This window comes from Solea senegalensis, linkage group LG10 (assembly GCF_019176455.1).
Source record: "Solea senegalensis isolate Sse05_10M linkage group LG10, IFAPA_SoseM_1, whole genome shotgun sequence".
NCBI lineage: Eukaryota > Metazoa > Chordata > Actinopteri > Pleuronectiformes > Soleidae > Solea > Solea senegalensis.
Window position 1 is genome coordinate 21,515,123 of NC_058030.1, and position 17,234 is coordinate 21,532,356.

General features: G+C 39.6%; 1 protein-coding gene across 2 annotated transcripts; it reads left to right on the forward strand.

The window, feature by feature from the left end:
- The first annotated feature begins 1,453 nt into the window (after positions 1–1,453).
- eif4ba (eukaryotic translation initiation factor 4Ba) lies at positions 1,454–15,158 on the forward strand. 2 transcript variants are annotated; one of them, XM_044035565.1, is made up of 15 exons: positions 1,454–1,519; positions 4,563–4,706; positions 5,680–5,885; positions 6,532–6,648; positions 7,522–7,576; positions 7,708–7,851; positions 7,961–8,104; positions 8,944–9,156; positions 9,316–9,670; positions 9,784–9,872; positions 10,131–10,392; positions 10,681–10,718; positions 12,350–12,479; positions 12,919–12,991; positions 14,059–15,158. In XM_044035565.1, exons 1-15 carry the CDS (start codon positions 1,507–1,509, stop codon positions 14,134–14,136), a joined length of 2,061 nt encoding a protein of 686 aa, XP_043891500.1. In that variant the 5' UTR covers positions 1,454–1,506; the 3' UTR covers positions 14,137–15,158. The 2 variants fall into 2 exon arrangements, with proteins under 2 accessions (XP_043891500.1, XP_043891501.1); XM_044035566.1 differs by lacking the exon at positions 12,350–12,479 and having other exon boundaries at positions 1,455–1,519.
- The last annotated feature ends 2,076 nt before the right edge of the window (positions 15,159–17,234 follow it).

The following is a 17,234-nucleotide window of genomic DNA, read 5'->3' on the forward strand; positions in this document are numbered from 1 at the left end:
ATTTGGTGTTTGAAATTCATCATTCTGATTTACTGAAGTGACGTAAACTTACCAAACTAATTGGAAGTAACCCTAACCCATGTATCAGTGTAAGCTAAAAATGTTGATTTTCTCTAAGGACTTTGGTGCATGGAGTAGTTTACAAAGTCACACACATTTCAGCTTTTACAAGTTATAGGCTGTAAACTTACGCCACCATAGATTTTATTTTAAGAGCATTTTGTGTCTCAGGCTGGTTCTTGACATAGAGAAAGTCATTCACATAATTTAATGAAATGAATTTACTTTACATTTACTTTTGTAAATGTATAAAAACAATCTTAATCAGTGCAAGTCAACATTCAGTTCTGAGGTCAGTCCTGCCTCCTTATGAAATAAAAATGTCTGTAAAATCACCTCTCAAGTTCATAGTTAGACACAGAGAAGCTTTCAATTATTTTTGAATGACTTTAAGAGTCAGAGTTTATGACAGCCACAAGGGGGCACTGGAGTTGTTATTGTCAGTGTCACTTAACAGAAGTTAGTATATATATATATATATATGTATAGAGAGAGCCTAGAGTGAGTCGCACTAGGACATGTAGTTAATGTCACTGACAATGCGTGCATTTCCACATAACACAATAATTAATTTGTGTCCTTGTAACTTGAACTACATCTAAAATGTGATTTTGTAAAACGTGGTTGCCTTTGGTGTGTTTGTGATATTGACATGTCACCAGCTCACTACAAAAGATATTTTATTTAACTATATTCAGTTATTTTCTTTTTCTTTTACACTAAATTTAATTTGATATGTGTATTTATTTCAATAAACGTAAATGATACTGTATCTGTATGTTCAGCCAACATGAAAAATGGTAACTATTTTTAATGTTTTGATTGATCGGTAGATAGCCCGCCGTTTTAGCATTCATTTAACAGATATCTGTAATTTTTTCTCATTTTGTCATTTTAGATGTCAACAGATGTCTCATCAATCAATTTGAATGAATTCCTTCTTAGCAATTGTGATTATTTATGTTTCCATTTTGAAATGTATATAGTTAAATTCTTACCAGTCATAAATCCAGGGGAATTGTAGATACCTCAAAATGGAATTACGGATAGTCAAAATATATTTTGTAAAATTAATGAAATATTTGTAATGACCAACCTAATACATATGATTTGAAAAGGTGTTTCCATTTGTCCTGGTAAAAATAAGGTTTTGGAATGTGAGGAATGACAGTTGTGGAGTGAAAAAAAATCTTAATATCTGAAATTCATCGTTTTCACCAGGAAGAACAGAATTTTGCATAGCTTTTATATAGATATTACATATCTAGACTAGATATTTAATGTTATAATTGCCTGCCATACTGTAGGTGTCGTCACTGTAGCAGAGGAGATGTGGGTCAGTAAACAAGGGAGGGGATCAGACAGTCACGTCGTTCACGATGCGCGCTCCCGATGATAAACCTCTGACGCTTACATCCGGGCACTACTAGGAACTCGCTCTTCAACATGGCGGCGTCAGGTGAGGTTTATGTGGGTGAGGGAGCTGGGTCGGTTGGGTGGTATTTTCAGTCGTTTCTACGTCGATGTAGTGCAACACAGTTCGTTTAGGGATTAATAAGTTGTCCACGTATCGATTCGCGTCGCTGTCCTGCGCATAGAAATGTGTTTGCTTGTTGTTTTGGCTCCGTAAATGTGGCTGCTGGAGAAAGGCGAATGAACGAGACGGTTAGCACACACGGGGAACGTTTCAACCCACATAATACTTAGCTATTTAGTTATTATGAACATGCTACTGTCGTCATAATGTTGTCTGACTCTGGTTTCATGCGATAATAGTTTGATTTGGCTGTGTGCGACATGCTGTGGAACATTTGTAACTGCGTGCAGAGCTGGCACATTGTATGTCCATAGCGGAACTCGCCGTGGCGCTCAGAGCAGATCGGTAGCGCCGGGCGCAAGCGCGTTTCGTGGAGGAGGGGTTGAGCCGAGGAGTCCGGGCTGCCCGAGCAGGCTCCCCCACGTGTGCAGCTTGGCTCTCCGGTGGTGGCGTAAGATGAAATGTAGCAGCTGGGTCTTTTGGGTCGCATCCTAAACACTTTGTTTGCCAGATTCACAACTTCTAGTCTTCCCTTTCCACCGCCCCTGTCTCACTCTGGTTATGGCGCACTTGATTCCGGCGCTGCGACTCGCACTAGGCCCTTAAACCTAGCCAGCTAAGCAGGGACACTTCCCTCCGTCAGCAGTCCTTTACTGACTGCAGCAAGACAAAAGCGACTTGCTTACACAACAAGAGAACTGTGTGGTTTAGTCGAACAGTTGGCCATTCAGTTATTATTCAGGGTGGTCCAGATGGTTAAAACCAACTATACAAATGTCGTGAACGTCGCAATGTCATATTAGTCATGTTATGATTCCAGGGTCTGCTCAAGCCTTTATGGGGCCCTTAGCTGAATTTGATTTGGGGACCCTCCCCCCCACCACCTCAGAATAGCTGGTGTTTGACTGTTATTGATCCCAGTTTAACATTTTAATTGTGTTAATTATAGTTCTGTAATTTATGCCAAACCAGTGTCACTCCTGTTTTTTTAACCAGTAGAATCTCTAAAATGTCTTTGTATTTATTTGCACTTATGTGCATGTAATAATGTTATGTATTTCAAGCGAAGCACTGAGTGTGGTGATACTGAACTTGGATCAAACAAGTAAACGGTTCAATGCCTTTAGTTTTTAAAACATAGAACAGATGTACACTTAATATGCAAGCGGCAACTCCAAAATAAAGCCAAATAACTATTTAGATATCTAGATTTCTTAAGTGTGGTTTTTTCACACTGTTGCAGCTGCTTAGTTCACTTATGCCTTGGGTTAACTGCATGTTTCAATGCAATACATACTTAAATGTTCAGCAGCAACTGTGTGTTGTCAACAGTTGTCTAAATGGAGTGATATTGTGTTTTTGTCATTTTTAATGCATTTTTTCCCCTTGTCAAGTAACAAATAAACCTAACCATTTAAAGTAAAGCGTTTTGTACATTGGGAATTATATTAAGAAATTGTTTACATTTATTTCCCTTCCCATAAAAAATCTTGATTAAAAATGCAGTCTGTTTAGTTTTCTCTTTCAAGAACCTACCATGTGAAATTGACCAAAGACTCATTGTAATTCACAGAAGTGATTGTGTGAATTGTCAGTACATTGTGATTTACAGTGTGTATGAAATCTGCTGAAGTTAAAAATACTAACGTGACGTCAAAATGTGTGAATGATCGGTGTTTTATCATATGGATTGCAGGCTTCCATTTAGTCACCTCTAACCTAACCTTAACTGCTAGCAAAGTAGCGATGCATTTGTAACATAAGCCTTTGTCAGTCTGGTCAAAAGTTGGAAGTTTCTTAGTATTAAGTGCTAATTGAGACTACAGCAGTGTGTTAATGACTGTGGTGAAACACACGGGCAGTTAAGGCCAGCTAGTTAGCCATTTTAAGAGCTTTATATTGCACACTTAATATAAAAACATGACAAAAGTAGTATGATTAGTACAGTTAAAAATATAAATTTGCATATGGCATTGTATTGCACTGTTCCGATGAATTGCGCAAAATATAAAAAATTACAATGGAAAATGCATCAACACTGGCTGTAGCGGAACATAGATAGTGTAAAATGTTAATCGAGTAGGGCACAAAACAGTTAAGTGGTTGGATAGACATTTTATTCAATGTACTGGACATGAGACAGATCTGCCTCTACCCTCTGTTCTCACTTGAGCTTATGCAGAATATGGAAGCAATGACTTTGCATATGCTCATGAAGGGAGAGAAGGGAGGTGTTTGGTCTGTTTTCTGTTTGTGTACTTTTGTGAGAATGTGTGTTTATAAAAAAAAAAGAAGAAAAAAACCCTGACAGCTGGATTTTTCACAATAAAGCTTACATCCTGCTTTGTCACTCCTGTTTTCTACCTCAGACCAAAACAAACTAGAGCCTCTATGAGCTGTGTTTGGAGCCCACAAACAACTGTTCAGTTCAGACAGGACACATTGAGGAATGTTCTGCACTCATTCGTCAGTGATTTTGAACTCCAGGGTACTGTCCTTGAAACATGGAGCTTTAAACTCTGACTATATTAAAACTGACTCTTGAAGAGCCATTTCTAAGTACTCAGTGACAGTTGAGACAGACAGACAGACCACTCCTTTGTGTTTACTTTCCAACAGAAAAATCCAAGTGTGTAATCACTCAGTGTTGTTGTCTTATCTGGCTTGGCTGGACATGTCACTCTGCTTACCCTTACACATTGTGGTGTATGGTCCTTGATGCAAAGTGGCCACACGTCTTTATTTTAAACTCAAACTGTCTTTGTGTTGGTATCTGAAATAATGAATCCTAGAGTTCCTGTCTAATATGTTGATGGGTTTTTACTACAAACTGTTGTAAATGCTATCTAATGCAGTATTTACATGCCTACAGTAACACCTGCATCTTTTGTTAAGCTTATGTGTCCTTTTATGTCTAGTTATATATAAAATAATGACTCACTATGTATTATATGTACACCTCCAGCTAAGAAGAAGAATAAGAAGGGGAAGACCCTCACCCTAACTGACTTCTTGGCAGAGGACAGTAAAAGCAGTGGTCCAGCTCCCCCCAGCTACCCAGCAAAGTCTACTAGCTGGGCTGATGAGACTGACGACCTGGATGGAGATGGTGAGTTTGCAATGAAATAAACAAATTATTTGTAGCAGCGACAGCTGAACACCACTATTACATTTTAGATTTGTCAACCCTGGTGTTTATTTCTGTCCAGAGTCACTTTAGTTTGCTGTGAAAACTCATACTTAAATTGTGAAGTTCATTAACTAATAATGTTGCTCTTGCTTTATAATCATGTTGTGGTACTGCTTTTCAATGTGCGTGTACATCCTTTTCTGTCAGATTTACTTGTGACTTTTGGCCCACACTGGAGCTTCCTAAGTTTACATATAAACTGCTAACTCTGTGTGTTGAGAGGAATTGCCTAACCCTCTGGACAGTTTTGGGATGTAAATGGCAGTTGGAGTTTGTAGATTGTCGCCCTAAGATATCAGTCATTTATCAACCGTAAAAATTGTGTTTTTTTTATCAGATGTCCTTTTTTTGTCCTTTTGTACTGTTTGGGTATATATATTATGTGTGTGTGTGTATGTGTGTGTGCTTTCAGCCTATTACATAAAATGTAATAGTCTTTTTTTTTTCCAAACCTCAAAGTGATGACATTCTCAAATATTTCCCAAATAAACTTAGATTACTGTTATAGAAAGAATATGGTTAAAAACTACATTTAAAAAGCTATTAATACTTGTTTCCATTTTATTAAAAAAAAAAATATATATATATATATATATATATATATATTTATATTTATATGTATATATTTTTGGGTTCATTTGATTTCGTAATGGCTTAATAATTTATTCATTAATAGTTGTAGCTCTAAAATGTTATGTTGTTTTTGCAATTTTTGATACACGTTTTTGCAAACCTGCCAAGACTTCAGTTTTGACACTAGACCCTCTCGGCTGTGCTTGCTTTCACATTTCAGGCAATTTAGACAGCTGTTCAGTGTGAAACTGTTGTCTGACTAACCAGTAATGAAAATAATTTAGGCATGCCTTATGTGTATCCATGTTTATCTCTCCAGTCTCAACTTCGTGGCACACGGAGGAGGACTCGTTCCGGGCGCCGCCCATTGACCGCTCCATCCTGCCCACAGCACCTCGCTCGGCCCGTGAGCCCAATGTTGACCGGTCTCGACTGCCCCGCAGTCCACCGTACACAGCCTTCCTTGGCAACCTGCCCTATGAAGTCTCTGAAGAATCAATCAAAGACTTCTTCCGCGGCTTGGCAGTAGGTTTACCAAGCACATTCAGTGTGGGGTGGTGGCAGAGCATCCATGAAAAATTATGAGAGACTGTTTCATTTGTACTTCACAGGACGTGTCAACTCTTGAGTTTTTATCTAATTACAATTATAATTTAAATCATATTTTTCAACAATAAAGAACAGGACAACACATGTCAAACTTCCTTTTGCTGTATCAATAGAACCGTCTTCAAGAAATGCCCTAATGTTGCTCAGCCTGTTTGTTGTATTTTACCTGTTTCCTCGTATAGTCAGGAATGCTGGTGAAAAATGTACAACTGAAAAAAAGCTTGTCAGTGTCCAATTTCAGTTACAGCAAAGGTTTCATAGAATGTCAACATGGATGTTTACCTTTTTTTTTTAATATCACTTTGTCATTTAAAATCCATTTTGGTTCCTGCCTGTAGATCATCGGGCATAGCTGAGTAGTATTCATTGCCTAAAATGGTTGCAATCACACAAGTACTCAAGACATGTTTAAACTGAATACCAGTGTCCTCATCATAATACCTTTTATTTAGGGTTAGATAAGAAATAGAACATTCAAATGTTAACCTCTTTGTCCGTGTTTAATTGCATACTGCTCTTCGTATCTTGTGTGATTTTCATGTGGCATTGTCTTCATTTCCAGATCAGTGCAGTGCGTCTGCCTCGTGAGCCCAGTAACCCAGAGAGGCTGAAGGGCTTTGGCTATGCTGAATTTGACGATGTGGATTCTCTCTTAAGGGCCCTTAGTCTCAACGAGGAGGTGAGATGATGATGAAAAAATTGGGTGTCATGTCTTTACTTCTCCCTTCAAGGAAGATTCAACGTGTATCTAGATATAAGGACTATGATACGATTCAGGCCAGAAGCTTTTTATGTTGTAACAATTCAAAACGATTTGATTCTATACAATTTTTTTTGTGTAAGAGACATTTATTTTGAATTGTCTTTGCCTGTCTAAGGCAGGAGTCCTTTGTTGTCTGTCTTTGTCCTGTTGTCTGTTCTGTCTTTCTATTTCTATTAACTGCATAAGCAAGTGCACCAGTATGTGCAGTGCAATAGAAATGATACAGATTTCTAAACGAACCACTTAAGCATATCAGAAGACAGTCATGCATATAGAGAAAGGATACGCAATGTTCCATGCATATAATGCTCAATCCGTGGAGCCTGATATGTGGGCACCCTCACTCAGTCACACAGTTTTTTCCTCTTCCTCCGACAATGGGTTTCTCATCTTTTTTTTTTCGCCCGCTCTGCTATGATGAACATCTAAAATAATGCTGTTGCTGCCTTGATCCTATAGCCGTTACCTGGCTGGGTGACGTGTGTGTAGTGCCGTAAAGCAATCCATGTTTCTGGCAAGACCCTTTGAAAATACAACATTTGTTTGACACACCCATGCCAAGAATATTAAGTTGAAGCTGCTTTTCAGACATATATTTTTTATTTCATAATGACTTTAAGTGCTGAATAATTTCATTTAGAAAAAAAAGGGTAACATGACATAGGTTAAGCAAGGTTGAAGCAATGCAGCAAGGAAGTAGCAGTATAGCAGCTTCATTAAATCGAATGCTTCATTGCCCATCAGGAGAGTCACTGACTAATTGTCCCCTTTCTCTTTTCATTCAAACAGAATCTTGGAAACCGAAGGATCCGAGTGGATATCGCAGACCAGTCTAATGATAAAGGTACACTGCTAACCTATGTGTTTTGTGTGTCACTGCAAGGACTTTCTTTGCTTCAAGTGTAATTAAGCAAAAGGAAAAGCACCCTCATTTTCTATACTTGAAAAAATGGTCTTCTATGCTTTATGCTTTAGAGAGAGACGGTGGAATGATGGGAGGCCGAGACAGGGGTGGACGGATGGCCGACATGGGTCCTGATAAGACAGACAGTGACTGGAGAGCTCGGCCAAGTGCAGACGATGATGGACCTCCCAAGAGAGATGATGGCTTTGGAGAGAGTGAGTCAGAACATGTTTTTTTTTGTACTGTAACCCTTAATTTTGCGTTAGCAGTTTTTGATTTTGTGTGTGGAACAACTTCATTATCTTTTTTGTTGAATTCTTGCAGGATCACGGGATCGTTACGAGTCAGATCGTGGGCCACGGAGGGACGGAGATCGCTATGACGGAGGCAGAGACCGTTACCGGGATCGATACGATGACCGCGACCGTAGAGACTTTGACCGCGACCGCAGAGATTATGACAAAGGGGGTGAGTGTTATGGCCATATTGTTGGTATGGCCTGAGGAAGGACTTAATGGTTAACAATTCTATATCAGCCTCCTAAGTCAAAGACATTGACACAAAAGTTTGTGGGACACACAGATATTACCCAGACAACCAAGCTTAAAGTGACGCCTTTGCTTTCCACCAGTTGACGCAATTTACATCCAGTGTTTGATGCAGAGGATTTTTATTACTATTATTATTTTCTATTGCTATTGGATTTATTTGAAAAGTAATGGTCCACAAGGAATAGCATCATGGCTGTCTCCACACTGTTCTCCACCCCAGTCACAGTGCTATGCCCTAGTGAAGGTGCAGCTCAAAGGCTGCTTCATCTCACATCACAATTGGTTCTATGCACTTTTACTATGTCTTGTTATAGTTTTGTTTTTGGATGATGGGTTCCCTCTGCTGGTTGAGCATGCAGGGTGGAGAGAAATGACGCACAAATGAAAGAAAACATTCACTAATAAATGAATAATTTTGATCTGTTTAATTTCAACGTCGCCTGACTATCAGTTAAGTTCTACCGTTTGTTTGCCTTTGCTGCCTTGCTCAGTCTGTTTTGCTTTGTTTATTTGTTGTCAAAGCATTTTGTAAACTTTGTTTTCAAAGTGCTATATAACTAAAAGTACTACTTTTTCCTGAAGAAAAGAAAGATATGCTTGTTTTTAACATTGCCTTGCAAATCAGATCATTGTTCTCATGACCTTTTAGCTACAGTTTTATTATCCATTTACAGCTCATTTTTGTTTTTTCTTGTTTTAGGTTCCTCTTTTTTTGTTGCTCACTAGTTTTCTTCCCTCTCCCCGTTTTCCTGCTAGGTTATGATTCTCGTGGTGGTGGAGGTAGTCGTCGTGCCTTTGGCAGTGGCTTCCGCCGCGATTATGATGACACTCGGGGTAGTGGTGACCGTTATGGCGACAGGGATCGTTACGGCGACCGTGAGGACCGGTACGAGAGACGGGAGGAGAGGCGCGACGACAGAGGAGGAGGGGTGGGAGGAGGAGGAGGAGGAGGAGGAGGAGGCGGTGGTGGTGAGTGGTCAGGATATAATTACTATTTTTTTGTTTGTATTACTTATAAACAAAGAATAAATGTCTTGTGTTTTTATTTGCATGTACAATTGTTAGTGCTTTATATTATATTTATAGATGAAAATAAAATTTTAATATGATCCTTTCTTCACTTTTTAGCTCCTCAGCAGAGACCCAAGTTGAACCTAAAGCCTCGTAGTGTACCCAAGGAGGAGGAATCTAGTGGTGGTGGTGGTAGCAGCGGTGGTGGTGGTGGTGGCGGCAGCGGTGGTGGCAGCAGCGGCGGCGGCGGCGGTGGTGGTGGTGGTGGTGGTGGAGGAGGAGGAGGGACTTCTCCCGCTGCCCCTCCAAGTTCCAGTGGCAGGGCCTCATCCATATTTGGTGGAGCCAAGCCTGTTGATACAGCAGCCAGGGAGAGGGAGGTAGAGGAAAGGCTGAAGAAGGAGGAGGAGAAACTGCAGAAGCAGCTGGAAGAGGACAAAGGCCGAGCACCTGACCGAAAGATGCGAGACAGGTCAGGGGGTTGACATAGATGGACATTTATTTTGTGTTATTTATTAAGTCAAAGAGCATTTTTTTAAATGTATATCAGTTATGATATACACATATTAATTTCTTTGTTTGCAGGGACCCAAGCTGGCGTAATGAGGAAACTTATACTGAGCGATCTCGCACAGGAAGCGAGTCCTCACAGCAAGGAAGCTCTTCTGGAAGAGGTGAGATATTTCGATATATATTTCCATAGTTTTCTTTTGGAAATATGGCATCTACTACTTTTAAAAGCAAACAATGACTGCTGTATTTTGTGATAGTTCTCTGGGTTCATCACCATCACTTTCACCAACAATTGAAGAAAAAATTGACAATGTCCTGATTGGAAATGTTTTTTTAATCCTGATAACACTTTTGACCCTACAGCCGGTCCCTAAATACTCCACTTACTTTAACTTCACGTTCCATTTTTCTTCCTCCAGCATCTCGGTGTCGAGATGGAGAGCGCTCTGGAGAGAATGAGGTTTTCAGTGGTAGAGAAGGTGAACCCGTCTCTCCTGTGTCATCCTCACGCCCCTCCTCCACCAGCTCCTCCAAGGAGCCTCTGAAGGTGATGCCTGCTCCTCCTCCCAAGGAGAACGCCTGGGCCAAGAGAAGTGCAGTCAGCACAGGCTCTAGTGATGGTGATGGACGACTTCCAGTCTCTCCTGTCTCCCCTGGTGGTTCAGGTCCTCCCAAGCTCAGGTGAGAATGTTTTCCATCTTATGAAGCGTTTTAGTAAATTTTGTACAGAAAGAGTTTAAGGAAAAAAGCACTGTATGCACAGATCATTAAGCAAACCCACCTTTCAGAGCTGAAATGAATTGTCACAGGCTCAAAGAGAAGTTAAACTCATGAGAATAGAATAGCCTTTATTTGTCATTATGCAGGGTAAAAAACAACGAAATTGGGGAGGCTTCTCCACAGGTGTGTAACATGACATAAATATGTTTGCTGTGTACTTCTTTCTGATCATTTTTGCTTTCTCTTCAGCTCTTCAAGTTCTGCAGATGAGAGAGGATCTGGAAAGGGTAAGACAACTGATGATGAGTACTAGGCACAATGGAATTTCACCCTCACCAAATCCCACTGTAGACCACGAATACATTTGAACAACCAAGAGGCAGTAGTCATTAAAGGAGTCAACAAAAACAAAGGAAACTGACGAAGGAAGACATTCTATACATAAAACATACTTCCATTTATCTGCAAAAATATGGAGTCATGCAGACTTTGAAACTTGTGAAAAGGCCAAATTATGTTCATCAGAACAGCATATTCTCTGTACGGTGGCCATTCTTGGACATTTCAGGCTTGGCTCTCATTGGCCCTGCTTGTTTTTGGGGCCTGGCTGCATTTTGAGCTAAAAGCTAATATAAGCATATTAGCATGCATGTCCACAGCTAACAATGTTTGGTATGGTGACATTGTAAAAGAAAATAAATAAAAGCTTTTTAAAAATCAGGTTTGATCCCAAATTACAGCTGATGGTAATTCATTATTTGTAGCGATATATCCTATCATGATGATGTTTTGAATGGGTGGGAATATTCTACCAGTTATTTGGCATGGTGACAAATTACGGGATCAAAGTTTTGCGCATAAACAAGTCATTTGTTTATTGGCATCCAATCCAATATTTTTCAAGATATATGAATTTGGATCAAAGTGTTTTGACGCACGGAACTGGTACTGCTATATCTACATTTTACAATGCAAGCCTAAAAAGGTCTCTACTCAACCTGTGTAGATTGTATCTGAAAGTGTCTTTTTTTTTTAAACATCTGACTGCCCATATATAAAATTGCTTTTGGGACTGTTGTCCACAATCTACACAGTGTCCTTGTTTCTTTTTTTTCTTGATTGTGGACTTGCTTCAGTGAAGTGTGGCTGCACGTGGTTGAATTTGCATCGTAGTATTACACTCGTATAAACACTTTTCATGGTCATTGGCCAAGAAATGTTGGCATGAAAGATGGTCTCAAACACTTGCGGTCTCGAGCAGGTGACAGGAGAAATCCAGGGTTTTCAATCCATAAAAATGGGGAGAACTCCACACTGTAGATGGAAAGTTAAATAGGGAAGTTATTCCCTATTTATATAATAATTATTAAAATAATTGGCATTATTTCATCATAGAAATAATGTTTTTCCATCAAGACCGTTTCACTCACATGATGAGAAGAGCTGTTACCTGCCAGTTGAGAAACAATATTTAAAACAAATGAACAGAACATGTCTAACTAGAGCAGGTCATGGGATCATCTTGCAGCTGAGTGTAAAAGGGGGAGAAAAATATCTTGCATTTGTCTTTTGAAGTTATAATCAAAGGAACATATGTGTTACTAAATAGGCACCATATGCAAATTCACAGTGATTCTGACTTAATCTGTATTGCTGTCTGAACTGGTCTTGCTTCTGATTGTTTTGGAAACATTTGGCAGAACTTGAAAAGCCAATATCAAATATGAGAGGTGTGTTTTTGTTTTGGCTTTAATTTATGCAGTTGTGCACCTTTTGATTTGGCCCAACATCAGTGACTAACACGTTTTGAATCCAGCTCCGTGGCTTTGATGCTGCAGTGTGTTGTGAGTGTAGTCTACTGTTTAAAAAAAGAGTCCATCACCCTCCCTTCACTCAACTGTCTGGCTTCTCCTTTAAGATGAGAACAAGGCTGACGGTGTGCGTCGGGACCGGGGGCCCCCACGGGCACGAGGGGGGCCTGCAGGGCCTGGAGCGGGGCGGGGCCGAGGAGAAGGGCCAAACAGAGACCGAAGAAAGGAGGCAGACAGGTCAGCCATCCAAAGCTAGCAGCTCCAGGTTACTCAAGACAGACAGGAGGACAATCACTGGGCATCTGGACAGACATGGTCTATGCTCATTATTAAAGAGATGCCTGAATTTCCTGGTGTCCTGTTATTGAAAAAGACAATACGAGGACACCAGGAATTCTGGTGTGTTTATTATTTACCATTTTATATCAAATGGTTCTATAACCCATTATGTAGTGCAGGAAACCTCAGCAGTGCGACATAAACATCAGTAATGTTTTTTTGGGAAAAAGTTGCTTGAGCACAATGTCAATTTTCAGAACATGGAAATTAGCATAATGTGCACTCCTTTCGTTTGTCTCTTTTCTTGGTGCAGGTTTGAGGATTCACAGCAAGGGATACCTTTCCAGTGTTTAATCCTTTCAATAAATTTTGACCCTAGTGTTTATTCTGATTGTAGAAAGGACAGCAGAAGAGAGCGAGAGTCCAGACCACCTCCAGAGCCAAAGAAGTACGAAGAATCCCCAACTCCTGTAAGTTCTTAACTGGTTTTCTTCAGTTACAGAGATTGCAGAAAACATAACTACTTATTCAAATCCCTTATGATGTCTTGCTAAATTATCTTTTGGTTCAACCTTTGGTTTTGGTTTAACTTTTGTCGCACCTCAAATGGCCTGATGTGGTCACACCTTTGCCTTCTTCAACACAGTTCATTTTGCAGTGTTGTAATGACACACCACATGTGTCAATGTAGCACTTTGATTTGTGTTAAGTTTAAATCCTTCATTGTTGACGGTAACCGTTAAGTATAAAGAGTTGAATTGTCCCTTTCAGTGTTACTTAAACTCTGCCAGGCTGCTGTACTGTGTTTATAAATCACATTACAACAATGTGATGCAACAGCATTTAGATTTTCTTAATAATTAATGTAAGGAATTGAATTTGGTTAATTGTTTTAACTGTTCATTTAGCACAGATTTACTGTGTATTGTAGGGTGGGATGGCCTGAGCTAACGCACACAAGTCAGGGTTCCCACAGCTGAATTGCCTTTTACAAATTGCCCTCCCATCTTAAGCTGTGCTGGCACATTCTTGAATTTGAGGGAATCAGTCCAGGAAAGTCCTTGAAAAGTCCTTGAATTTCAAGTCACCCAAGGTGTGGGAACAACAAATAGTGTATTTAGCCACTTTATTGACCATGTCGACGATAAAGCTATGAACAATTCCTCCAGGAGTAAGGTCAATAAGGTACATTTTAAACCACACTGTGTCATGCATTCTTGAATAGGTCTCTTTTTTTATGCAAATTACAAACAAATTGCATTTTAGTTATTCTAAACATTTCTGAACATTTTAAAGCAGTTATTTTAAAATATGTTAAATTAAAATGTTTATAGACCAGCTGAAGTAAAAGGAGGTGTAGAACGATTCACTGTAGCTGCTACAATTTAATCAAATCAGTGTCAAAAAAAGTCATTCACTTTATTTGTGATGATATTTTGTGTTTATATTTGCCTTTATTTCATGCTCAAAACTCTATGTATTTAATGACATATTTACTGAACGGGCCCTGTTTTTGTTTTTTGTATTTTTTTCCCAGAAGTTCAGCTCAGCCAGTAAGTACGCCGCTTTGCTAATGGATGGAGACCAAGGAGATGATGCTGAAGACCTTGAATAGAGAGAAAATAGCAAGATGTGGCCCCAAAAATGCAAGAAGAGGAGAAAACCGCAAATGCAGACAAACAAAATTATTTCACCTAGATTGTGTAAAAATCTTCTCACATGGCAGAAGCTCCTGGGAGGAAATCACTACCTCCCTCTCCCAAACCTATCCTCTGCTTTCAAATATCCCGCCCACCCACACTCCCTCTCCCCTCCTACGCCACCTTCAGGACTTTTCAGGTTCTAAAGAATGTCATATACTGGACTTGTTTTAAATGGGGGGAAAAAGGAGTAGCTGACACATGGAAAAAATATGGATAACATTGAACTAATTGTAATAAATAAATGGAAAAAGTGGGGAAAGTGAATGCAGTTTGTATATTTGTGGATCACCGATGTGGTTGGAGATGATTGACGGTGTCGCTCAGCACCATAACTACCATAACTAATCATCCTAAAGCCTTTTTATCCATTGCTTAGTTTGCGTTAATACAATTAATATCTTACTCCTGAAAATTAGTCAAGATAATCTCGTCTTCCAGTGTTATCAGGCATGAATTTTGAGATGTTGCAAATAATTAAGAACACTTTTTTTTTCTTTTTTTTTCCTAAATGTACATCTTGTACGTTTTTGTGGTGAGGTCCGTATTGGGAGAGAATTGTGTAAGTAGTACATGCCTGTTCCGTAGGACTTATTTTTATGTTTAAGATGGCAAAAAAAAGCAGCCGCTTCATAATCCTCTCTGAGAATTGAGTGCCATTACTATAATCCCCAATTGCTGTACATATGTCTGTGTTTCACCACCTTCTGATGAAATAATCACATCCATTAAAAGCGCAGTACGGTCTCATTTCCAGCCGTCTTTACAGAATCCCTGCAGCTGTCTGAATCATCTTCCCACTGAAGTGACGAGTACAAATAATTGGGGAAAGACTGGCCTTGCTTGTGGCGGAATGTGAGTTTCAGTACAATTTTCATGAGAAGCTTTTCTTCCAAGCAACAATAAATTGGGAGTCCTAATGTGTGTTAAAATGGTATGTGGTCTTTACCGTGTCTTTTAAATGTGTTACAGGACTGTCGCAAACCAAAAGGTGAAATATTTGTAGGTATTCACATGACGGGACACCATTTCAGATGAACCATGTCTGTCACAACCAAATCCGTCACTTTTACACCTGTTTCATAGGCAATAATCTCTTGCATTTCATATCCATTCAATGTCAAAGTTGACACTACACTTACTGGTGCCTTTAGTAAGTCACAAGTGAGCCGTTGGTCAGTCAACAGACAGACAATAAACTTTCATTTAGAGATACAGTATTTGCAGCAACAAAGTATTTTTGGGCCACTTCTCCTGGTGTGGTCTGAGAAGCACAACATTTCCAGTGTTTTTTACAGTCTTGGCTCCCTGCTGGGATCTGGGTGGCAGCTGGTCAGGATCCTGCTGACCCCCAGGTCACACACACACACACACACACAGAGTAGGATAATATGTCTGTAGACTCCTGAACAGCAGGACACACTAAATGTAAAAGAACGTTGACCTGCAGCAGGTGTGTGTGCGTTTACAGGTGTGTTCTGTCACCCAAAGAACTCATTTTCCGTATTATTTCATGATATCGACACTCAATGGCCATATTATTAGGCACACAAGCTAGGTCTGGGACCTGTTATGGGCTTATGCTGCTGTGGTTCATCTGCTTCATAGCTGGAGGTGTTATGCTCTTCCACATACCTTCATAATTTACATACAGTCCAATGCTGTAGCTTTTCCATCAATTTGAAACAGTCTGACCAGAAAATGATTTTCTGTTTTTCAGGTCATTCTCCGTAAACCATGAAAATCGTAGACCTGCAGTTTCCCGACAGGCACCAACAGCCATCACGTGTTTATCACCTTTCTTCTTTATTGTGATGTTGGGTTTGAACCTCAGCAGCATGCCTTGACCATGTCTTCCTGCCTTAATGCATTGAGTTCTTGCCATGTGATTGGCCCAATTAGATAATTGTGGTAATGGAGCAGGTTGAAAGGTTGTAACTAATGCGGTGGCTGTGAAGTGTATGTGTATATGCTTAGTCAATACATTAACTAAGTTCTGAAGAAGTTATTAATAAGAATTACAAAAGTGGAAATATTATACACAGAGAAAACAAGTGGTTTGATATGTCGGTGCAATCTTCCATAAAAAGAAAGTAGAATAGAATTGTGCTGGCAGGATTTACGTAAATTAAGATATTTTACCGTCATGTCTGACATGGAAGCACCTTTGAGAAGTTCCATCATCTCAATTAATTCAGCCCTGCTAGGGTAAATTAGTTGTTATTGTTTTTTATCAGTGTATCGTGCACAGAATAAATACCCAGCCCAGACAGGCTTACAATACACCATTATTTAGAGATTCATACAAGTACAACAAATAATATTAAACAAATAACTGACTTCTTCCAGGTTTTAGACACAGGTAGCAAACCAATACACATCACTCAACATTCAGTCTACCAGCAGATTTATGGATTTCTTTCAGTATATATGTTGTTAATTCATCATAAGTACAATACAGAAGAATGTTAGGGTGATTCTCAGTTTTGCGGAAAAGTTCACACAATGTATTTTTGGATTCCTGTTCCTAAGAATTCTGACTTCTTGATTCATTTGCTGTAACATACGTTTCAGCACAGTAATTGTGCTCGGTTTGAATATAAGCAAAGTAATACAAAGCTAAGGGATGATTACTGGGATTACACTCTGCTGTGAGGAGGATGTGACCTCTGACCGTTGAAGTCGGAAGGACACAGTCTGTCTTCAGGGAACAAGTGGCCGTGATATCTGAACCGAAGGCTGTAGAGCATACACGTTATAGCATTGCCACCCCCATTCCTTCAGAGTCAGAGCATTCATATCATACATATAGTCTCAAGTTCTACATGACAGCTCATATTTAAAAGTTTCCTTCTCCATCACTTCAAAGCTGTGAACTCTCAGTAAAAAAAACAAAAAAGGGGGAGAATCCTGGAGTTTTATTGTGTCATCCATCTTTCCCCAGCCCTTCCCCACCCCTCTTAATGTGAATCAGCAGCTGAAGCACACAGGAGGGTCCGTCTTCTTCAAGTCC

What these genes read in the sequence shown, in the direction of transcription:
- eif4ba (XM_044035565.1), top strand. An exon ending in TGACGACCTGGATGGAGATG is followed by an intron (nt 4,707 to 5,679) that starts GTGAGTTTGCAA and finishes TTATCTCTCCAG; the next exon opens with TCTCAACTTCGTGGCACACG. An exon ending in AGACCAGTCTAATGATAAAG is followed by an intron (nt 7,577 to 7,707) that starts GTACACTGCTAA and finishes TTTATGCTTTAG; the next exon opens with AGAGAGACGGTGGAATGATG.